At 41.2% G+C, this 16,199-nt stretch overlaps 1 protein-coding gene and 1 long non-coding RNA gene across 6 annotated transcripts in view; one reads left to right on the top strand and one right to left on the bottom strand.

Moving 5' to 3' along the window:
- SLC9A9 (solute carrier family 9 member A9) overlaps nt 1-16,199 on the bottom strand; it is a 183,600-nt gene that overhangs the window by 155,467 nt on the left and 11,934 nt on the right. Inside the window, exon 4 of the mRNA XM_051782060.1 lies at nt 15,888-15,964. Coding sequence (XP_051638020.1) covers nt 15,888-15,964 — 77 coding nt within the window. The remainder of the gene's footprint in view (nt 1-15,887; nt 15,965-16,199) is intronic.
- On the top strand, nt 1,977-15,892 carry LOC127468675 (uncharacterized). 5 transcript variants are annotated; one of them, XR_007903645.1, is made up of 7 exons: nt 1,977-2,042; nt 2,947-3,577; nt 5,240-5,344; nt 6,494-6,610; nt 12,198-12,274; nt 12,890-12,993; nt 15,402-15,892. It is a non-coding gene; the product is annotated as an uncharacterized LOC127468675 (long non-coding RNA). The 5 variants fall into 5 exon arrangements; XR_007903646.1 differs by lacking the exon at nt 1,977-2,042 and having other exon boundaries at nt 2,754-3,577; nt 5,240-5,341; XR_007903642.1 differs by lacking the exon at nt 1,977-2,042 and having other exon boundaries at nt 2,754-3,577.

Genomic DNA, 16,199 nt, shown 5'->3' with positions numbered 1-16,199 from the left:
AGTGTGGGGCAGCCCCAGCGTGGGCAGTGCCTGTGGGATCCAGGTCTGGCCACAGACCTTGGGAGAGGCCCTGGCACCCCGACCCCATGTGGCTGTGCTTTGACAGCCCTGCAGCTGGGATGAAACAGGATCTCCAAAGGAGGGGCAGCATCCTGAACCAAAGCTTCTGGTGTGTCACCACCGTGCAGCAGCATATGACTTGACCCGGCGTATGGAGTCCCCTAGGATGGATTCTTCCCAATTTTCCTGCTCTTCCCCATCTTGTTGCAACTTGAGCCTGAAGAATACCTGTGCCTTGTTTGTCCTAGAAAGACTGTTTGTACCTGCTTTTGCTGATTGAAAATATTCAATCTCAAATTAATTTTAGAGTGTTAGAACTTCTAAAGGATAAAAAAACTGATCCTGGAGCTCCATTTACATTCACCAAAGCCTGAGTCTATTCAGTAGCATAGAAAGCAGAACTGCCTGCAACACCTCGCCAGGAGAAAAAGCACAGATGAAAGGAGGAATCACAGCACTAAGGATTTTACATTTCCATTGCACTTTGATGTTCAGCTCTCGCTCCCCTCCCTCCCTGAAGCAAGCTAACACCATGGCGTGTGACTACATGCTTCTAAGTGGTTGAATCTGCCTCCAGGCACTCTCCTCCTAGTCTTCCTTGCTACATTTGAAAGATCATCTGCCTCCCCAGCATCTGCTCATGACTGATGACGATCAATGCTAAAGGGAGAGAAAGGGCATCCCAATGGCAATTTTATCCACTGGAAATCGTACACAAGGCTTTCAAAATGGGCCAGCAAGAGGAAATTAAGAATAGGTTAGACTGTAATGATCAAACAGATCAAAGAAGTGAGAGAAACAGGGGAAAGCAACTCAAACATCTTTTTAGAGGCAGAAAGCCCTGCAGGAAAGGAAGTATGAAGGCACAAATATCTCAGCACAGCATCTTAGCACTGCACCGTTACAATTCCCTTGAGACAGCACAGCTTATACAGTATCACTATGGAAAGAACAAAGTATTCCAGTAGGGGTATTTGCTGAATAATACAGCAGTGTTTCCATCCCCAACATGTTAAAAAACCACTAAGAGATATATAATCATTTCTTAAACAAGATTTTTATTAAATGACATAGTTTGTATTCTTTCGATTGTTCAGCTTTTAGTTTGCATCTGTTTTCCGTTTTTTTGTCATTATGAGACACTAAAAAATTAATTGAAGATGATGTTTTTGTACAACAAGAATATCCTCAAGAGTAGTACTGTAATTAAATTATCAAAGATAACAAGGTTTGCAAATAAACCCAGGTTTGATAACACAGAGGTGTGGCACTCCTCTGAAAAGTGTTGCCAGGCTTCATCCATCTGTCCTGGCTGTTATGGAAGGTTTTTGTCCTTGTAACACAATGGGGGTAGTTCTTGCTGAAAAGAGATACGTAGGCAGCTTGAATAATTAATTCTTTCAAAGCAGAAGCCACTCAGGGGCCAGTACCTAATGAATAGAGGAAGAACACGGAGGAGAAAGAGTTTTGAACAGTGTGGCTAAGGACACCTTGTTTACAGCCCATGACAAACTCTCCTCAAGGTGTGACATTTCTTTCTCCTTGGCAGAAAAACCCTTCCTGAGGCTCTGTAATCAGGTGGAATATTGTCTGAGAAGCTTTCTGGAACTATTTGTCCCTCATAAAGAATTTGTGGGCAATTATTTGGAAACGTGTTAAACTCCTACCAATGTGCTCTACTGATGTGGAAGCAGTCTGCCTGGATGCTCCACAGCTTTCCCAGGTCAACTTAATGGAAAACCAGCCTGCTTTAAACAACCTATGGGAAAAATTGAGACACAGTTGAGAAGTAATGTTGCTCCTTTGCTACATGCATCACACATGCTACTGGCCAGACTGTGGTGAGAGGGACACTGTGGGAGTGCTTGGGGACACTTGTGTCAGACCAATTCCTAATTATATAAATTTCTTGTCATAGTGGAATACCTGAACAGGACCACCTACTACCTGTCTGAGAACAACTGCTATTGCCCTATAGTACTGTGAGTACATTGCAAGTCACTATGTCATTGATTAATGTTTTTCAATTTTATATATCTATATCTATCTATATCTATATGTATCTCATCCTTGCCATACAGAAAAACTATACGGAACATCCACACCCCTGAAGAGACAGTTTTGGGGGAGAGGAAATTACTTTATGTTACTTTATGTGTCTTGGCTCACTGGGAAAACGCAGCAAAATTTATGTGCTTACAATTATCATTAGATCTTCATTTTTGGCAGGTTTAGCTACTACTTTCACTTCCCATTTATTTTTAAGTGAGTTGTGTGTTTGTGAATGCACGAGTTTGATGGCTCCAAAGACAGAGAGCATCTGTTTGCCTATAAAGGAAATATATTTACAACATTCACTTCCACAAACTGCTCCCAAAAGAGCGCTTCAGTTGCACACTTGAGGGCTAACAAGGGGATCAGTAATGTAAAACCCTCGTCATCTTGCCAAGATTACTAATGAGGCTGCAATTTGCCAGTGAGAGGTTGCAACTGTAATGGGTTTTGCAGTCTATTCCTTTCACTAGGAGGGCATTTTAACAACTAGTTCAGGCTCCTGAGTCACTTCCAGTCTTGCAAGTGTTCCCACAACTGTGCAATTTTGTTAGCAATGACCTCAAATCGTTGTGTCACAACTCCAGTAACTAAGTCCATACTTAGAAAACTATGTGAAAACATTTGAAAATCAGGCTGATTGTTAAGACTCGGACATTTAGACAGATTGCACAACAATTTTAGCTAAAAGACTCCCTCTTATCCCCCAAGACACCCCTAGTTTTCGTCAGAATTGTTTCATTTACTGTGTTATTCAGAATCCCTGGGTAGGTCAGTGTTTGAAGAGTGATGTGTAAAGGATGATGCTTGTTTAGCAACTTGTAGTATTCCCAGTACAACCCGTGCTCAGCGTTTGAGAAAAGTGAAGTGAGTGTTCTGGCTGCTGCAGACTTTGGAAGCTGCTCTGTCACCGGATCAACAACAGAGCTGACACTGGATTTGGAACTGGAGCGTTGCCTGACCCGTTACCCTGAATCTGGATGCCCCAGACTAGCCCCCCCATGCGGACTGGTGCCCCCAGGACTCGCCTAGAGGAGCTCTAAACAGAAACCAGGCACTTGAAAGAAAGTGTTGTTGGAGACAAACCGCAATGTTTCCTTCCCTCATTCAGGCTTTCCCGTAATCCCCCGTAACCCGCCGCTGCGGGCGGAGCGCGGGTGCCACCCGGTGGCCGCTCCGGGGCCCGCGGCACCGCCGTGAGGGACCGTGTGCGCCGCTCGGGCTGCTCCTCACCGCGGTGCTGGCTGATGCTGCTAAACACTCACTCCTGGTTGCTGTTTCTCTCGTGGTTTATTTGTATTTTAAAAGTAGTCAGGATGCGGTTTCCCCCCCCCCCCCTTCTGACGCGTGGGAAGCAAAGCCGGTGGCTCGTGTCTAACAGCTGAAGGAGAACAGCCACGCGAGCTGCGGGTCAAACTGCGTCCAACAGCAAAAGGGACCATTCCGAGTCTGAATGAAACCAGAAGTGAGGCTCTTGTACCGGTCTGCTGGGGGGGAAATCAGGCATAAATGGTCCTTTGGCCTCAGCTGAGGGCTGCTTTGGAAAGATGCCAAAATGGGATTGGGATTTGGACAGGAAACCAGATCCTGAGTATCTCAAGTACACTGGTAAGGCTTGTGGCTCTGGCAGTGCTCATTGGCGCCAGCCTCACCAAGGCTGTTCTGCCCTCCATGATACATGAATTTTTGAGCCATCTGAATGGTGATGGCAAAAAAAGTGCTTTTTGGTTACTCACGGTTGTACAGCAAATGGTGAAGCACAGCCCAGGGACAGGCAGGGGAGGGGCTTTGGAGCTGTCTCCCAACTCTATCACATCTGTAACCTGTCAGCAAGTGCATTTTTCCACATCTAAAGTGAGGTCAAGACTCTGCTTCCTAGAAATCAAGTGGAACTTAAAAGGTACTTCAACATCTTTGCAAGAGAAGGTCTATGTAGCAGGTAGCTTAGACAGGTAATATGTTATGCTTAAGCACAAACTGTGGATTCCTGTATGGGCTAGATAAGACAACATTCATAAGAAGATTACTGAAAGCTGGCTAAATCAAGTCACCCACTTTGGAAGGACTTGGAAGGTGGCAAACCCACCCTCTTGCTGGGCTCAGAGAGTAATAAACATTGGTTTGAAATCCAGCTGGCACTTGGATACTAATGCTGTTCCTTAGAGATGGACACTGAGGTGTATTCAAAACGTGACCAGCAGGCTCCAAGTAACCTGCTCTAACTTGTTTTCATCAGGGGATTGGATCTGAAGGTCAATTCCACCCCAAATTATTTGATGACAAAAGAGTGGTGAAGAGCAATCTCACTCAGAATACCATCCTAAGGGAGAGAAGCTGAAACCAGTTCATCACATCCCAATGAACAATGGAGGGCAACTGCATAAACCAGATGACATGATTTGCAAGAGAACTGAAAGCATCAGATCAGTTCCACTGCTTTCCTAATTTCATTTTATGATACTTATGTTCCATAGAGATTGCATAAACATGCACTCTTTCTCCTCCCAAAATAAATTAGGATCATTCTCAGGGAACACATCTAACGGTTTCATGTGCAGTCTCACTTGGGTTAAATAAAACAGGTAAACAGAACTCTGAAAATAATCTCTACTCCTTGGCAAAATGAGGAGTTTTGTTTTCATCACTGAGTGGGTAGTAAGGATGGGTGAAAGAAAGGTGAGCAATTAAAAAAAGAAAAAATTGTTTTTCCTTTTCAGTCTGAGGAATAGCAATCTTCTCATACAGCAGCAGGCTATGGAAAGGCAATGCTGGCACAGCCTCTGGGTCAGTCAGTGTACCTACACGTGATCTTAAAATTCTTATTGCAGAAGTTTCACTATTAGTCATTGTCTTTTTACAGATCAAGTGGGTTTTTTTACCAGTGAAATCATACTGCTCAAAATTTGCTACGTGCACATAAATACCCCACAAAAGATAAAAGCACCCATGCTCCCAATAACAGAAAGGTCAAAAAGGGGTAGAAATTGTGGTCTTTTAATTTCAGTTTTGGTTGCTGCTAAGCTTCAGGGGGAGAGTGGTTAACTGGGGAGAGGTGGTGTTGCAAAGAGGAAGGAAGTGCCCAATCAGTTTATTACGGAAATGAAAGTGATATTTCTTTTTATTGCAGATTCCATATTTCAACAAAAGGTGATGAGAAAGAAAAACCTCCTGGAAGCTAACTGTTGGATATGGGATGATGGAGACCAAGATAATTGAATCAACAGAAAAAGTGGTAGAAAAGTTGAAAGTAGAAAATGGCTGAAAGGGATGGGCTGGGGGCAGCACATGTTCTGCTGTAAGATATGTTATTTATAGCAACACAGAATTGTAGACTAATTTATGTTAGAAGGGACCCCAGGTTGTCTCTAGTCCAAATTTCTCCTCAAGGCAGAGTCTGCTATGAGACCAGAGTGCTCAGAGCTTTAACCATTTAGGTCTTGAAAACCTCCAAGGATTGAGATTGTACATCCAGCATCTCTGGACAATCTGTTCCAATGCTTGGCTGTCCTCATCATGAAAAAGTTTTTGCTTATATCAAGTCACATTTTTTTTAAGTTACAATTTATGTCTCTCAGTTTTGTCCTCTCACCATGCACTACTGTGCAGAGCCTGGCTTTGCTTTCTTGATAATCTCCCCTGGAAGCCCCTCTTACTTAGGCTAAATGAGCTCAGTTTCTTCAGTTTCTTCTTTATAGGGCAAATGTCCCAGCCCTTATCCATCTTGGTGGCCACCCACTGAACTTGCTGCAATTTATCATCACAGTCAAGTGTATGGAATATGGAAACAAATGTAATGGACTTCTCAGACAATGAGTATTCAGAAGAGAGCCAGGACTAGAGAAACATTTAGATGATTCATTGTCATCTTAATACTCAGGAACAACCAGGAGCTGAAGAAAGCTTTGTATACTATTTAAATGTCATCTATCTGCTCTATTCCGTGGAGAATCTGGTTACTTGATCAGACCAGCTTTTGTAGGTTTTGTCCCCACTGAGTGTAGGATCTGTCCCAGGGCCATCATGAAAACTTGTGTGTTTACAGAACATTTCAGCCTAATAGCAGTTGTGCTCTGCAAAAGATTTGTCAGATGCAAGTGCAGTATTTGATCAACTGGCCCAGAAGAGGGATATGCAAAACGGTGGTGGGTGGGAGAAAAAAGCATCTTTTGAGTTGACATATTATGAAATATTCAAGGTAACAGGTAGGAGAGCTGCATCACCCACTCTATTCCTGCTCCAACGAGCTACTGCCTGTACACTTCCAAATCTTGCTCAGCATTTTATCTAACAGTAATCCCCCCAGTTTGAAGAGACTAAAGGCATGCTACTGAAGTAGAACAGGTTTCTCCTCTGTTTTAAATTTCTCTTACACCTTTCCCAGTGAAACAGCTCAAAGGACTTTTCAACCAATCCACAAGTTCCCGTGCACATGACAGAGGTCAGACTGTTGCCCATTTTGGAAACGTGGCCTGGCTCACTACCTGGCAAAGCCATACAGGTATGTAGGGCCTGGAGCAACACACAGCATGGGCTGAAGGGGACATACCCTCCTCAGTCATAGGCTTGGTGTGCAGGTTTCTCATGCAGTGTGGAAAAATATCTGTATGAGATGGAAAATGAACTAATCACAGTCAATGTACCTCCTTCTCCTTGTGTTTTCATCTCCTCTGTAGCCTGGAATTTTTCTGGGAAGATCGTATGTGCTGAGAAAGGCAGTGGATGTCAGGATAAGGGGCCATAAGGGATGCATATTTTCCATTTCACCTGCTCTGTAAAGATGTTTTCCCTGACAGTCAATATAGATACTGTGAAAGCAGTCTTGCAAACTTGAGACTTCCAAATGATGCTGCAGCCAAGGAAGCTGTTGTACAGGTGTAGAGGTGATCTATAGCCAGAGAAATAAGCGATGGCAGTCTTTGGAGACCACACTGGGTGTCAATTCTTAAAGGATCCATGAATATCAGGGAGAAGACATTAGGAGATCTATCCAAAAGTATTAATTCCTGCAGTAAAAGCTTTGGCTTTCAAGGCAGCTGGGAAGACAGTTTGCAAAAAACCCCCACAAAAACAAACAAAACCCCCACAAACAAACTCATCCCTCCAGGGTGGGTTTCTTCTTGGGAAATATCTGGACTTGAGTGTTTTGGCTGTTTTGCAACAAATGCTGTTCTCATGTTTTTCAGTAGAGCACATAATTTAAATTTTTTGATGGGTTCCTGGAGAACCTACTGGGTATCAAATACCAAATTAAGCAGCCTTTTTATTTTAGATGAATCTCCTGCTATTCCAGGTTCTTCTTGTCTCTGCAGCCCCACACCTTTGGTGTTCCCTGTAATATATTTCTTTCAAAATCCTTAGTATGCTGAGGAGTTCTTCTGGACGATACAAATAATTACACCCTGCTGCTCACCACATCTGTTTATGAGAAGAAAAACTGTTTTCTGCTTGATCAGCTTTGCTGCAGTAAACAATGTCAGATGTTTATTGCGAAATAGCTACAAATTCTGACTGAACTTTCAGCAACACATACTTGAAGGCATCAAAGTACTCTTGGAAGAACTTTTCACTCTGTGTGGGTGTTAGTGGTCTGGGAAACATATTTTATATCAGTCTTCATTTAACCCAGCTTCTTATCCACAATTTCACAAGTCATACAAATAGAAGGCTTTTTTTAAAAATACTTTATAACTTCTAGAACTGCTAGAACTCTCTGAGAGTTATGGCTATGAGGAAGCCTTTTCCCTCTTTACTCCCTGTGCAGAATCCCCCAAACGAGGTATCACAGTGGGTGTGTATTTTCAAGCTTCTCTAAACTCATACTTTACTAACCCATTTTGGATTCACTACACACCTTTAAACAGTGATACACACCTTTAAAAAGTGATACATAGGAATTAACCCTTGCAACTGCATCTATGAGTTGCAGGTGGCAACTCCACAGACTGCAACAGAATGATCTTAGATTTGGACTGACCAAAGAGTCAAAGCTACTGAGTTGGGAAACTGAGCTGCACATGGACAACTAAACACTAGCTCTTTTCCTGCTGGAAAACTCATTGTTAGGCTGCCTTCTTTGAAGGACCCTGGAGAGACTTGGCTTGGTTTTTCAGCTGAATCATCTCCGTTGAGTTTCCTCAAGTCAATGCAAAACTGGGGCAATACTGACTGACAGAAAATACCTGCATTCACTCCAGGATGGGACACGAAAGCAGCCGAATCCCCCAAAAAGGGTACCAACACAGGCCCTCTACCCTTACAAACACAGGCACTGTACTCTTCAAATCAATGTCTGCTTACTAGTTTTGTCTTTATTTCCACTCTTAGGCTGAATATCAGCTTCAAAAGAGCATTAGAAATTATGTTCTGAGGGTTTTACTATGGAGGAGGGAAAATGGTCTATATATAATTTTTCCCTATTTCTCCCTCAGTTAATTTCTACAGCACGAAGATACATTAACACTCCTCCTCACCAGTTTGTATTTGTACCAAGAATAAAGCTTTTATTCTTGCCTGTAGGGAGGTTAAGCATTTGCTATTTACAGGTGGTGTGTGGAGGAAAGATGGACCTAGGTTTTTTTTATCATTTGATGGGAACATGCAGTAGAAAACAGTATTTTAATCAGAAAAAAAATACTGCTTTCTTTGAACATGAACTGAGTCTAAATTATTACAGAAGTTATCATCTGGAAAGACAAGAGCTGAGCTGGTGTAGCAATAGATGATCCTTGTAAAGGTACTTGCTTAGTTTACGGAGAGCTCTAACTGAGAGATTTTTTTTCCTGTTACCCTTAACCTGGCCCCATTTTCCCTTGCAGAAACAGTTCCAAAATCCAGAAGAATCCCACAGCACTACACAGTAAATTCAAGCCAAACAACATTTGGCTTTGCTCTGCTGAAGCACACAGCTACAAGTATTTTGTTTCCAAGTTGTAAAGTCTATCCCTAGCCCTCCAGTGAGAAAGAACAGTCAGATTATAAACTCAGGACTGTTTCACATCAGCAGATCCCATTTGTATATTCCATTGAGCTCCCAACAGAAAGTAATAAACACACTAACAACCTAACTAAACCTCCATCTAGCCTTTGCCAAACTATCAAAGTATCTATGAAAATAAAAAGAAATCCCCAGCCGTGCTCAGTAACCACAACTATTGCCTGCTGAACCTCTCAGGTGTGCACTGCCTGCTCCATGCTCAGGGAGAGGTGGAACCTGTGTCAACACTATATCTGTACATCCCCAGTCCCACCCCATGTTCCTAGGAGGCCACAGCAAGTGACTTGTAGGTGAGAAGGTGGCTGTAAAACAAGCTGACATTTTTAGGAGAAAATGAATACACCACACACATACAAAATGTTACACTTTTGTTTGATTGTGTCTTTTGAAAGACTGTTTTCTACTAAAAATTTTTAATTGTAAATAGTCTTTTTTAGTGGTATACCAGTGGAAGGAATTGGTCTCCTAACTTTTAGAATTGCATTTGTATAAGTATAATGATGAGAGAACTAAATCTCTGACTGTACAGTTATGTCAGAATGCATCTTACCCATGTAAACCATGTAAAGAAAAGTTGAACATTTCTTGCCCTTGCTGCATTTGAGCAACAGTGTTATTAACTCAGTCCAACCCTTCCTCCTTTAGGAAGCACAAAGAGGGACTGTCAAAACAGTGCAGTTAAGAGTGAAGAAAAATAATTACATCATGTGATGATGGAATTTTGATACCACAGACATTTGAATGGAAAATTTCTACTTTCATAGAAAGGTTATGATGGAACACCCAATTTCATGTCCTTTTTTTCCCCTACAAAAATATCTGGATTTGTATTTGATATTCCTTAATATTTCTTTTTCTCTTTTATAAATTTTTACTTATATATGTGCATGTCTGTGTATAGAAACAAAAAACTGTTCTGGTTTTCAAATAAAACCACTTAAGATTCAGTTTTAAAAAGAAGGAATTTAGAAAATATTTATTATACTGTATTGCATCCTATTATTATAATCTCACCCTTTAGTGATCATATGCAGAAAGTATGTGAATATTCATTTGTAGAATGGTGAGGAATGGCAAGGGAAAGAATTCTTGAACTGCTTGGGAGAATCAAGTATGATGATGACTTACTCTTTACACTTGAATTTAAATGTCAAAAGAGACTTCTTTCTCCAAAATGTTAGTCACTGCAGTTAAACACAGATGCACAAAGAAATAGTTTGATTCAATGTGGGTTTTTTAATAGGAAGTTCAATTTAAAGCACTGATTACCATGAAACAATCTGATATGCTTATTGTAAAGCAAGTACTCATGTACTCACAGACATACTGGAATTAATCAGGTCAAACTAACTAACTGTTGAAATATGGAGAAGTCTCTCCAGCCAGGGAAGGTTATGCAATCTGAGTAGCTGATATAAACACCAACATCTTTCCCCTTAAAACAGTGATCATCTTGGAATGACTCTCCCTAATACCATTATTATCAGTTGTGTGAATTTCATAACTTCACCTTCTCAAAACTGCAATTACCCTACTTTTTCTGATCCAAACCCCAAAGCTTTTTTCAAGTAAAATTCTCACTGCAGCCACAAAGATAGATAAACTTAGCCTAAGTTGTCTGCAAATACATTTGTTATTTGAGTTGCACACTTAGAAAGCTTTAAATTCCAGAAAAATCAGGCCTTGCCAAAAGTAGTAGACAGGCTGGAAAAATATGAGTAAGTGACTGCAAACATGCTGCATTCTGAATATCAAAAATGTGGTTTTGGCATTGCAATTCAAGAAAACCCAAGTGAAGCCAAATCAAAAATCACAGATAAGGCCAACTTAATGATGCCAGTGCTCCTGTGCTTAGCCATCTTGGCTCTGGCTGCCACTGAAAATGCTGAAAATCAAGTCAAGATGATTTAAGGGGGGGAAATGCAAATCTTTCTACGCCCCCTGCCACTCAGTATGTTGCTCTAATAGGCTGTTACCATAGTGTCAAGATTCTTCCAAATACTTGAGCACTCTTCCATGATCAAAATTCAAAATATCTATGACGGATATCAATTCTGGAAGATGCATCCCAGCACAGTTTATTAAAAATAGAATCTAAGGGAAGGGAACACTATTCCTTGCAAAAGTTGAAATTAGGTCCTTCTCCCTGCCTCTGCCTAATATGTAAAAAATAAACAAGAAAAGGCAAGAGGGGGCAGATGTTAATTTAATTTTTCAGCAGCACAGTTTTCATGTGCTCACTGAGTAGCTTCAGCTCAGTGCTGCTTCAACTTACAATCAGTCATAATGCAGAGTTAATATCAAGGTACATATGGAAAAGATGGAATAACCCTGTGCAACAGTCCCACAGGAGCATGGCTGGCTACATAGGTGTGTGCAGAAAGCCCCTGGAGCCCAGGAGGATATCAGATTGAGCACGAGTCAGAAGTGGATTTCACAACAACAACTGTGAAGCATAACTGCAAACCACATTGTGTTCATGGAAGCACAGTGAGCAAGACAAGGGAAGCCATTAAGTCTTTGTTGGCATTTGTGAGGTGGCATCTGGAATAGTGTGTTTAGTTTTGGACCTCTGATACAGGGAAGACAGATAGGAGACAGTCCAACAGAGAACCACTAAGATAATTTAGGGGCTGTAACATATGAGAAGAGGCAGCAGGTGAGCTTTCTCTTGTAACTAGGAGGGGACCTGTCTTCAGGTGGTTATAGACGACCCACCTTCTGAGGGGTGCATAGGGAAAGGATGGGAGGTAAAGGTTACAAGGTGAAGCAAAGGAAATTCCAGTTGGATATACAGAAAAACAGTTGTTGTAGTGAGGGTGGTTAAGACTGGAACATATTTCCCAGAAAGCCAGTGGAAATCACATTCTTGGAGATACTCAGAAGTTGACTGGACAGGGTCCTGAGCACCTGGATTTAAATTTGAAGCCAGTCATGCATTTGTTAGGGGGTTGGACTGCAGACATCCAGACATTGCTTCCAACCTAAATTATTCTCTAAGTCTATGAAACTTGAGTACTCTGCTACAGCAAGAGACTGCCTGCCCTATATCAGAGAAAGCCTAAGAGGGTCTTGACCTGTAAGGTCTGAGGAATAAAGAGCTGTCTCAGTGATCATCCCACACTCTTCTTCAGGAGGCAGGAGGCTGGAACCACTGGCAGAGAAAAGGTCTGTTGAGAGACTGGATCTTATATGATCTTATGTCATACAGATCCAGAGTCAGCACTCTCTTTGCTGTGAAGGGAACAATTTCAGCAATTCTGCAAAGGCTTAGAGTGGGGGAATTTCTCCTTTACCTCATGGGATCTCTCTGCATGGATCCTTGCTAGCCAGACTTGGTGCAAAGGGCATAATTTTGCTTTGCTGGGAGAGCTTAGAAATTAGTATAACTTGCCTGTGTGTTAAGTGGCCAAGGGCAGTGTTACAGCTAACATGGGCAGGCATTCCTTAGAGCAGTATTTAGCAGAAAGCAATTACATTTCAGCACTGCTTTCACTAAAATAAAGCAATCTCTCTTACCCCTCCTTCCCCTGCCCTCAGTGGGAATATCTGATTATAGCCTTTTCACTCAAATTCTACACAGCTCCTCTTTCTTGAGGCCTTTCACACAAAAGCAAAGACTCACAAAGAGGAGACAGGCACCATTGTATCAGTGTGTTCCATGGCAACGTTTTAGCACTCTGAGAGTTTGCAGCAATCCAAAGGATGTTTCTGTCCTTTATTAATGATATTTCCCAGCTGTTTCTGGTTGAGAAAGAGAGGTCTGGTCCTTCTTTGTTACAGCCTCCAGGGTTCACACAAGGAGCTCTGTAACTCCCTCAGGCAGGAGGAGCACAGTCCCAGTGCAAGGCTGCAGATACACAGACCCTGAGCCTATGGATATTGAGGTACTGTACATGTATGTGTTGCACATATATAATAAAAACTAAGCACGTTTAATCATATCTATGCACAAAATATTTGTCCACAGCAATGCAACCTGGAAGTACCTTGGGGTTCTGTCCTTTCTTTTGTAGCAGCAACTGTAGTTCTTCACCCCTTCTCTCTTAGGACATGTTTTTCTTTTAGGACTCATTTTTCATTTTCTTCAGTAAAGTTTTTATATAACCTTTTGTTCTTTGTGCACTCAGTATCTCCTTCTTATCCTGACATGTACATTATGCAAACATGCTTCACATTCACATAAGCCCTGCTCTGAATACATTAGTGCCTTCCCTGCAGTGATTCCAGTGGGGTTGTGGGTTTGTACAGAACACTGTGTAAGGCCCAGTTCTTACTCCTCTTTAACTTAAGGTTTCATTTGGATCTTCATCCTTGACTTTGGGCTTGAACTTTGAAGTGCTAGTAGGAACTGTTCCTAACAGGAACTTTCTGTAGTAGATTCTATCTGCATTCATTCTGTTTTAGATAAAATTGTGTGGATACAGGAATGAAAGTATTTGGAATATAGGCTAAACTCAATGTATTATGTTTCTTTTAACAATTTCATCAAAGCTGCTCTGGCATTTTCCATTTGCAAAGGGCAATGACACATGTCAGTGTCATAAACTAAATGCATGTTCAAAAGGATCACTGGGCTGGACAGTCCTACTGCTTTCCTGCAGTCTCACAGAGCTATTGGTTTACAGGAGAAATGTTCAATAGCTGAGACAAGTGAGAGGAAGCACAGGAAGGGTCCTACTGTGGTCCAGAATCACTGTTACCTCATGAATGTGCTACCATTCAGCTCAACCCATTGCCAGGATAAAGATTTTTTTACTGAATTTATAATTCCAACCTTAGGGGTGCTATTTGCCATATAAATGGGTATAAAAAGAAACAACTCCATGAGCAGAGGTCACAGAGAGGTGTGTATTATTGCAAATAAAGACAGGGGGAAAATATGAGTGGTGCAGCTGTCCAAGTTGTGATCTTCGACTTGTGATGAGATGCCATTTCTCAAGGAAAGAAAGATTTCAGAAAGAAAAGTGAGGTTAAGCTTTTTGTCTCCAATAGATAGGACACATAGTACAATTCCTCCTGTAGGTACAGATTTGTGTCTGGAATTGAAGGCCTCCTTTCTGCTCAGCCCACAGATGTGCCATCGTTTTTCTTTCCGAAAGGGAAGCAGCCACACACAGAGCTTGCACCCCTTAGTTCAGCACAGAAGGTGATCATACTTTGAATGTCATTTTTCATTGCAGAGTCTAAAGTTTCCTGACATTTGGAGTGAACACAGCTTGCAGAACATTTAATATCACAATGCCTCCGGTGCATTATGCTTACTAAGCTACTTGATTATTAGGAATCCAGGCTATCGAGATAGATATGATGGCATACTCATAAAAGAATAGTTTTAAAATCATTGAACTCTAAGTTATAGGTCATTCATGTATTTTACTATCATTAAAATGGCATTAAAGGAGAAAGTTCCATCTCATAATAATGCCAGCGAGGACCTTACACCTTGACGCAGCACTTACATCTTTAATATAAAGGAAGGGAAAGACTGACATTAAAAAAATTAACTGCTTCTATAACTTGAAACTGCTATTTATATGTACAGAATTTGGACCAGTTTTAAATTCAAGCACCTTTACAATACCTGAAGTGTTTCCACATATCTTTCCATATCATGCAGAGATATAAATGGCATATTTTAGAGTTCTACAGCCCAGGCTCTCAAATAAGGCCTACAAGATAGGATGTGCTTCCTAGTCTAAAGTCTGAACACCACAGAGTTCTGTGACTTTTTTCCATTATAATTCTGCACAGTACCAGCAAGATCAAGGCATCTCAGCAAGACTTACTTACATGCAGCACTGCTCCATCACCTTCCCAGACCATACAGACTGAGCTACCTCAGCTGTCTCCATAGCACAGAAATGCCAGGTGATGCTCAGGTTAAACTGTGAATAGTGACCTGCTTCCCTCAGTAAGGCTCTGTGCAGGCACAGAGACCCTCTCACCGCAGAATCCAACTCTGGTCATTTATTTTCACCTGCATCAGGAATTTTCCCAGAACATGAGAGCTGAAGTGTCTGTGTGATATTCATAAATATTGTGAAAGATGGATCTTCATCCTTGACTTAAGGATTTTTAAACAGTTTGTATAAATTTGATTGAGCTAATCAAACTGATAAACAGAAGTTTCACATCATGCCAGCTGGAAATATATAATCCATTTCTGACTAGCAAATACTTCTTTTAGTTAGGCAAATTTTGAAACAAAATTAGAAATTTTTCATTAAGGAGATATGAAAATAAAACAGGATGTTTTGTCCCTCTACTTTTCCCCCTTCCTCTTTTTCTGCAGGAGCCATTTATTCACAGCCAGGCTAAATTCACACATTGTTCCAGACTGAGGCTTTTCCTGTGATCTTCAACTAAAAATTTCACTTAGTCTGTGAAATGACTCCAGGGTTTTTTTACATATATGCTACCAGATAACTGTTCCTACTCCCTCTGAGATTTAAAGTCCTTTCTTTTCTGTTGGAGATCTGCTCTTTTCTAGAAGGAATTCTAGTAACATGGAATTTCACTTGAGATAATGGTTCTGTTTCTTAGGACAGATGGTTACACCTATGGAGTGTGGAAGGCAGCTCATGCTTGCAGCAGTCATAGACCAGAAATGAAGGACACAATTTTCTGAATGCCTGGGACAGTTCTTGGCTATCCAAGAGTTTTGCCTTACAAATTGGTAACTATATTGACCATGCAAAGTCTGCAATTCTTTTTACAGTTTAGCTTTTAATTGAAAAAGATATCAAGCATGCAATAATAGCAGAAGGCATTCACTTACCCTATGACAATGCAGGAGATGGCAGTTCCCAAGAAGGCGTAGGTTAAAATCGATCCTAAGTTGCGAAAAAAATGCCTCTGGAGAGAAAAGTTTGAAAAAAAGTCCTTTGTAATACAGTAAATAAAAGAGCTTTCAGTCCAAGATGAAACACTGCATCTAGAAGTGCCATTTGTTACTACACATATCTCAAATATAAGATGGAACAATACAGGCTTGAGTTATTTTGGAAAATACAATTTAAGATGTTTGATTTTTTTCCATCAAATGGGAATGCCATCAAAGTTCCCTCATTCATGGGTCTGGACAAATGCT

This window comes from Manacus candei, unplaced genomic scaffold (assembly GCF_025592945.1).
Source record: "Manacus candei isolate 608988 ecotype Guabito, Panama unplaced genomic scaffold, ASM2559294v1 h1tg000015l, whole genome shotgun sequence".
NCBI classification, from domain to species: domain Eukaryota; kingdom Metazoa; phylum Chordata; class Aves; order Passeriformes; family Pipridae; genus Manacus; species Manacus candei.
The sequence above is the reverse complement of the archived record's forward strand: the minus strand, read 5'-3'. Positions and strand labels throughout refer to the sequence as shown.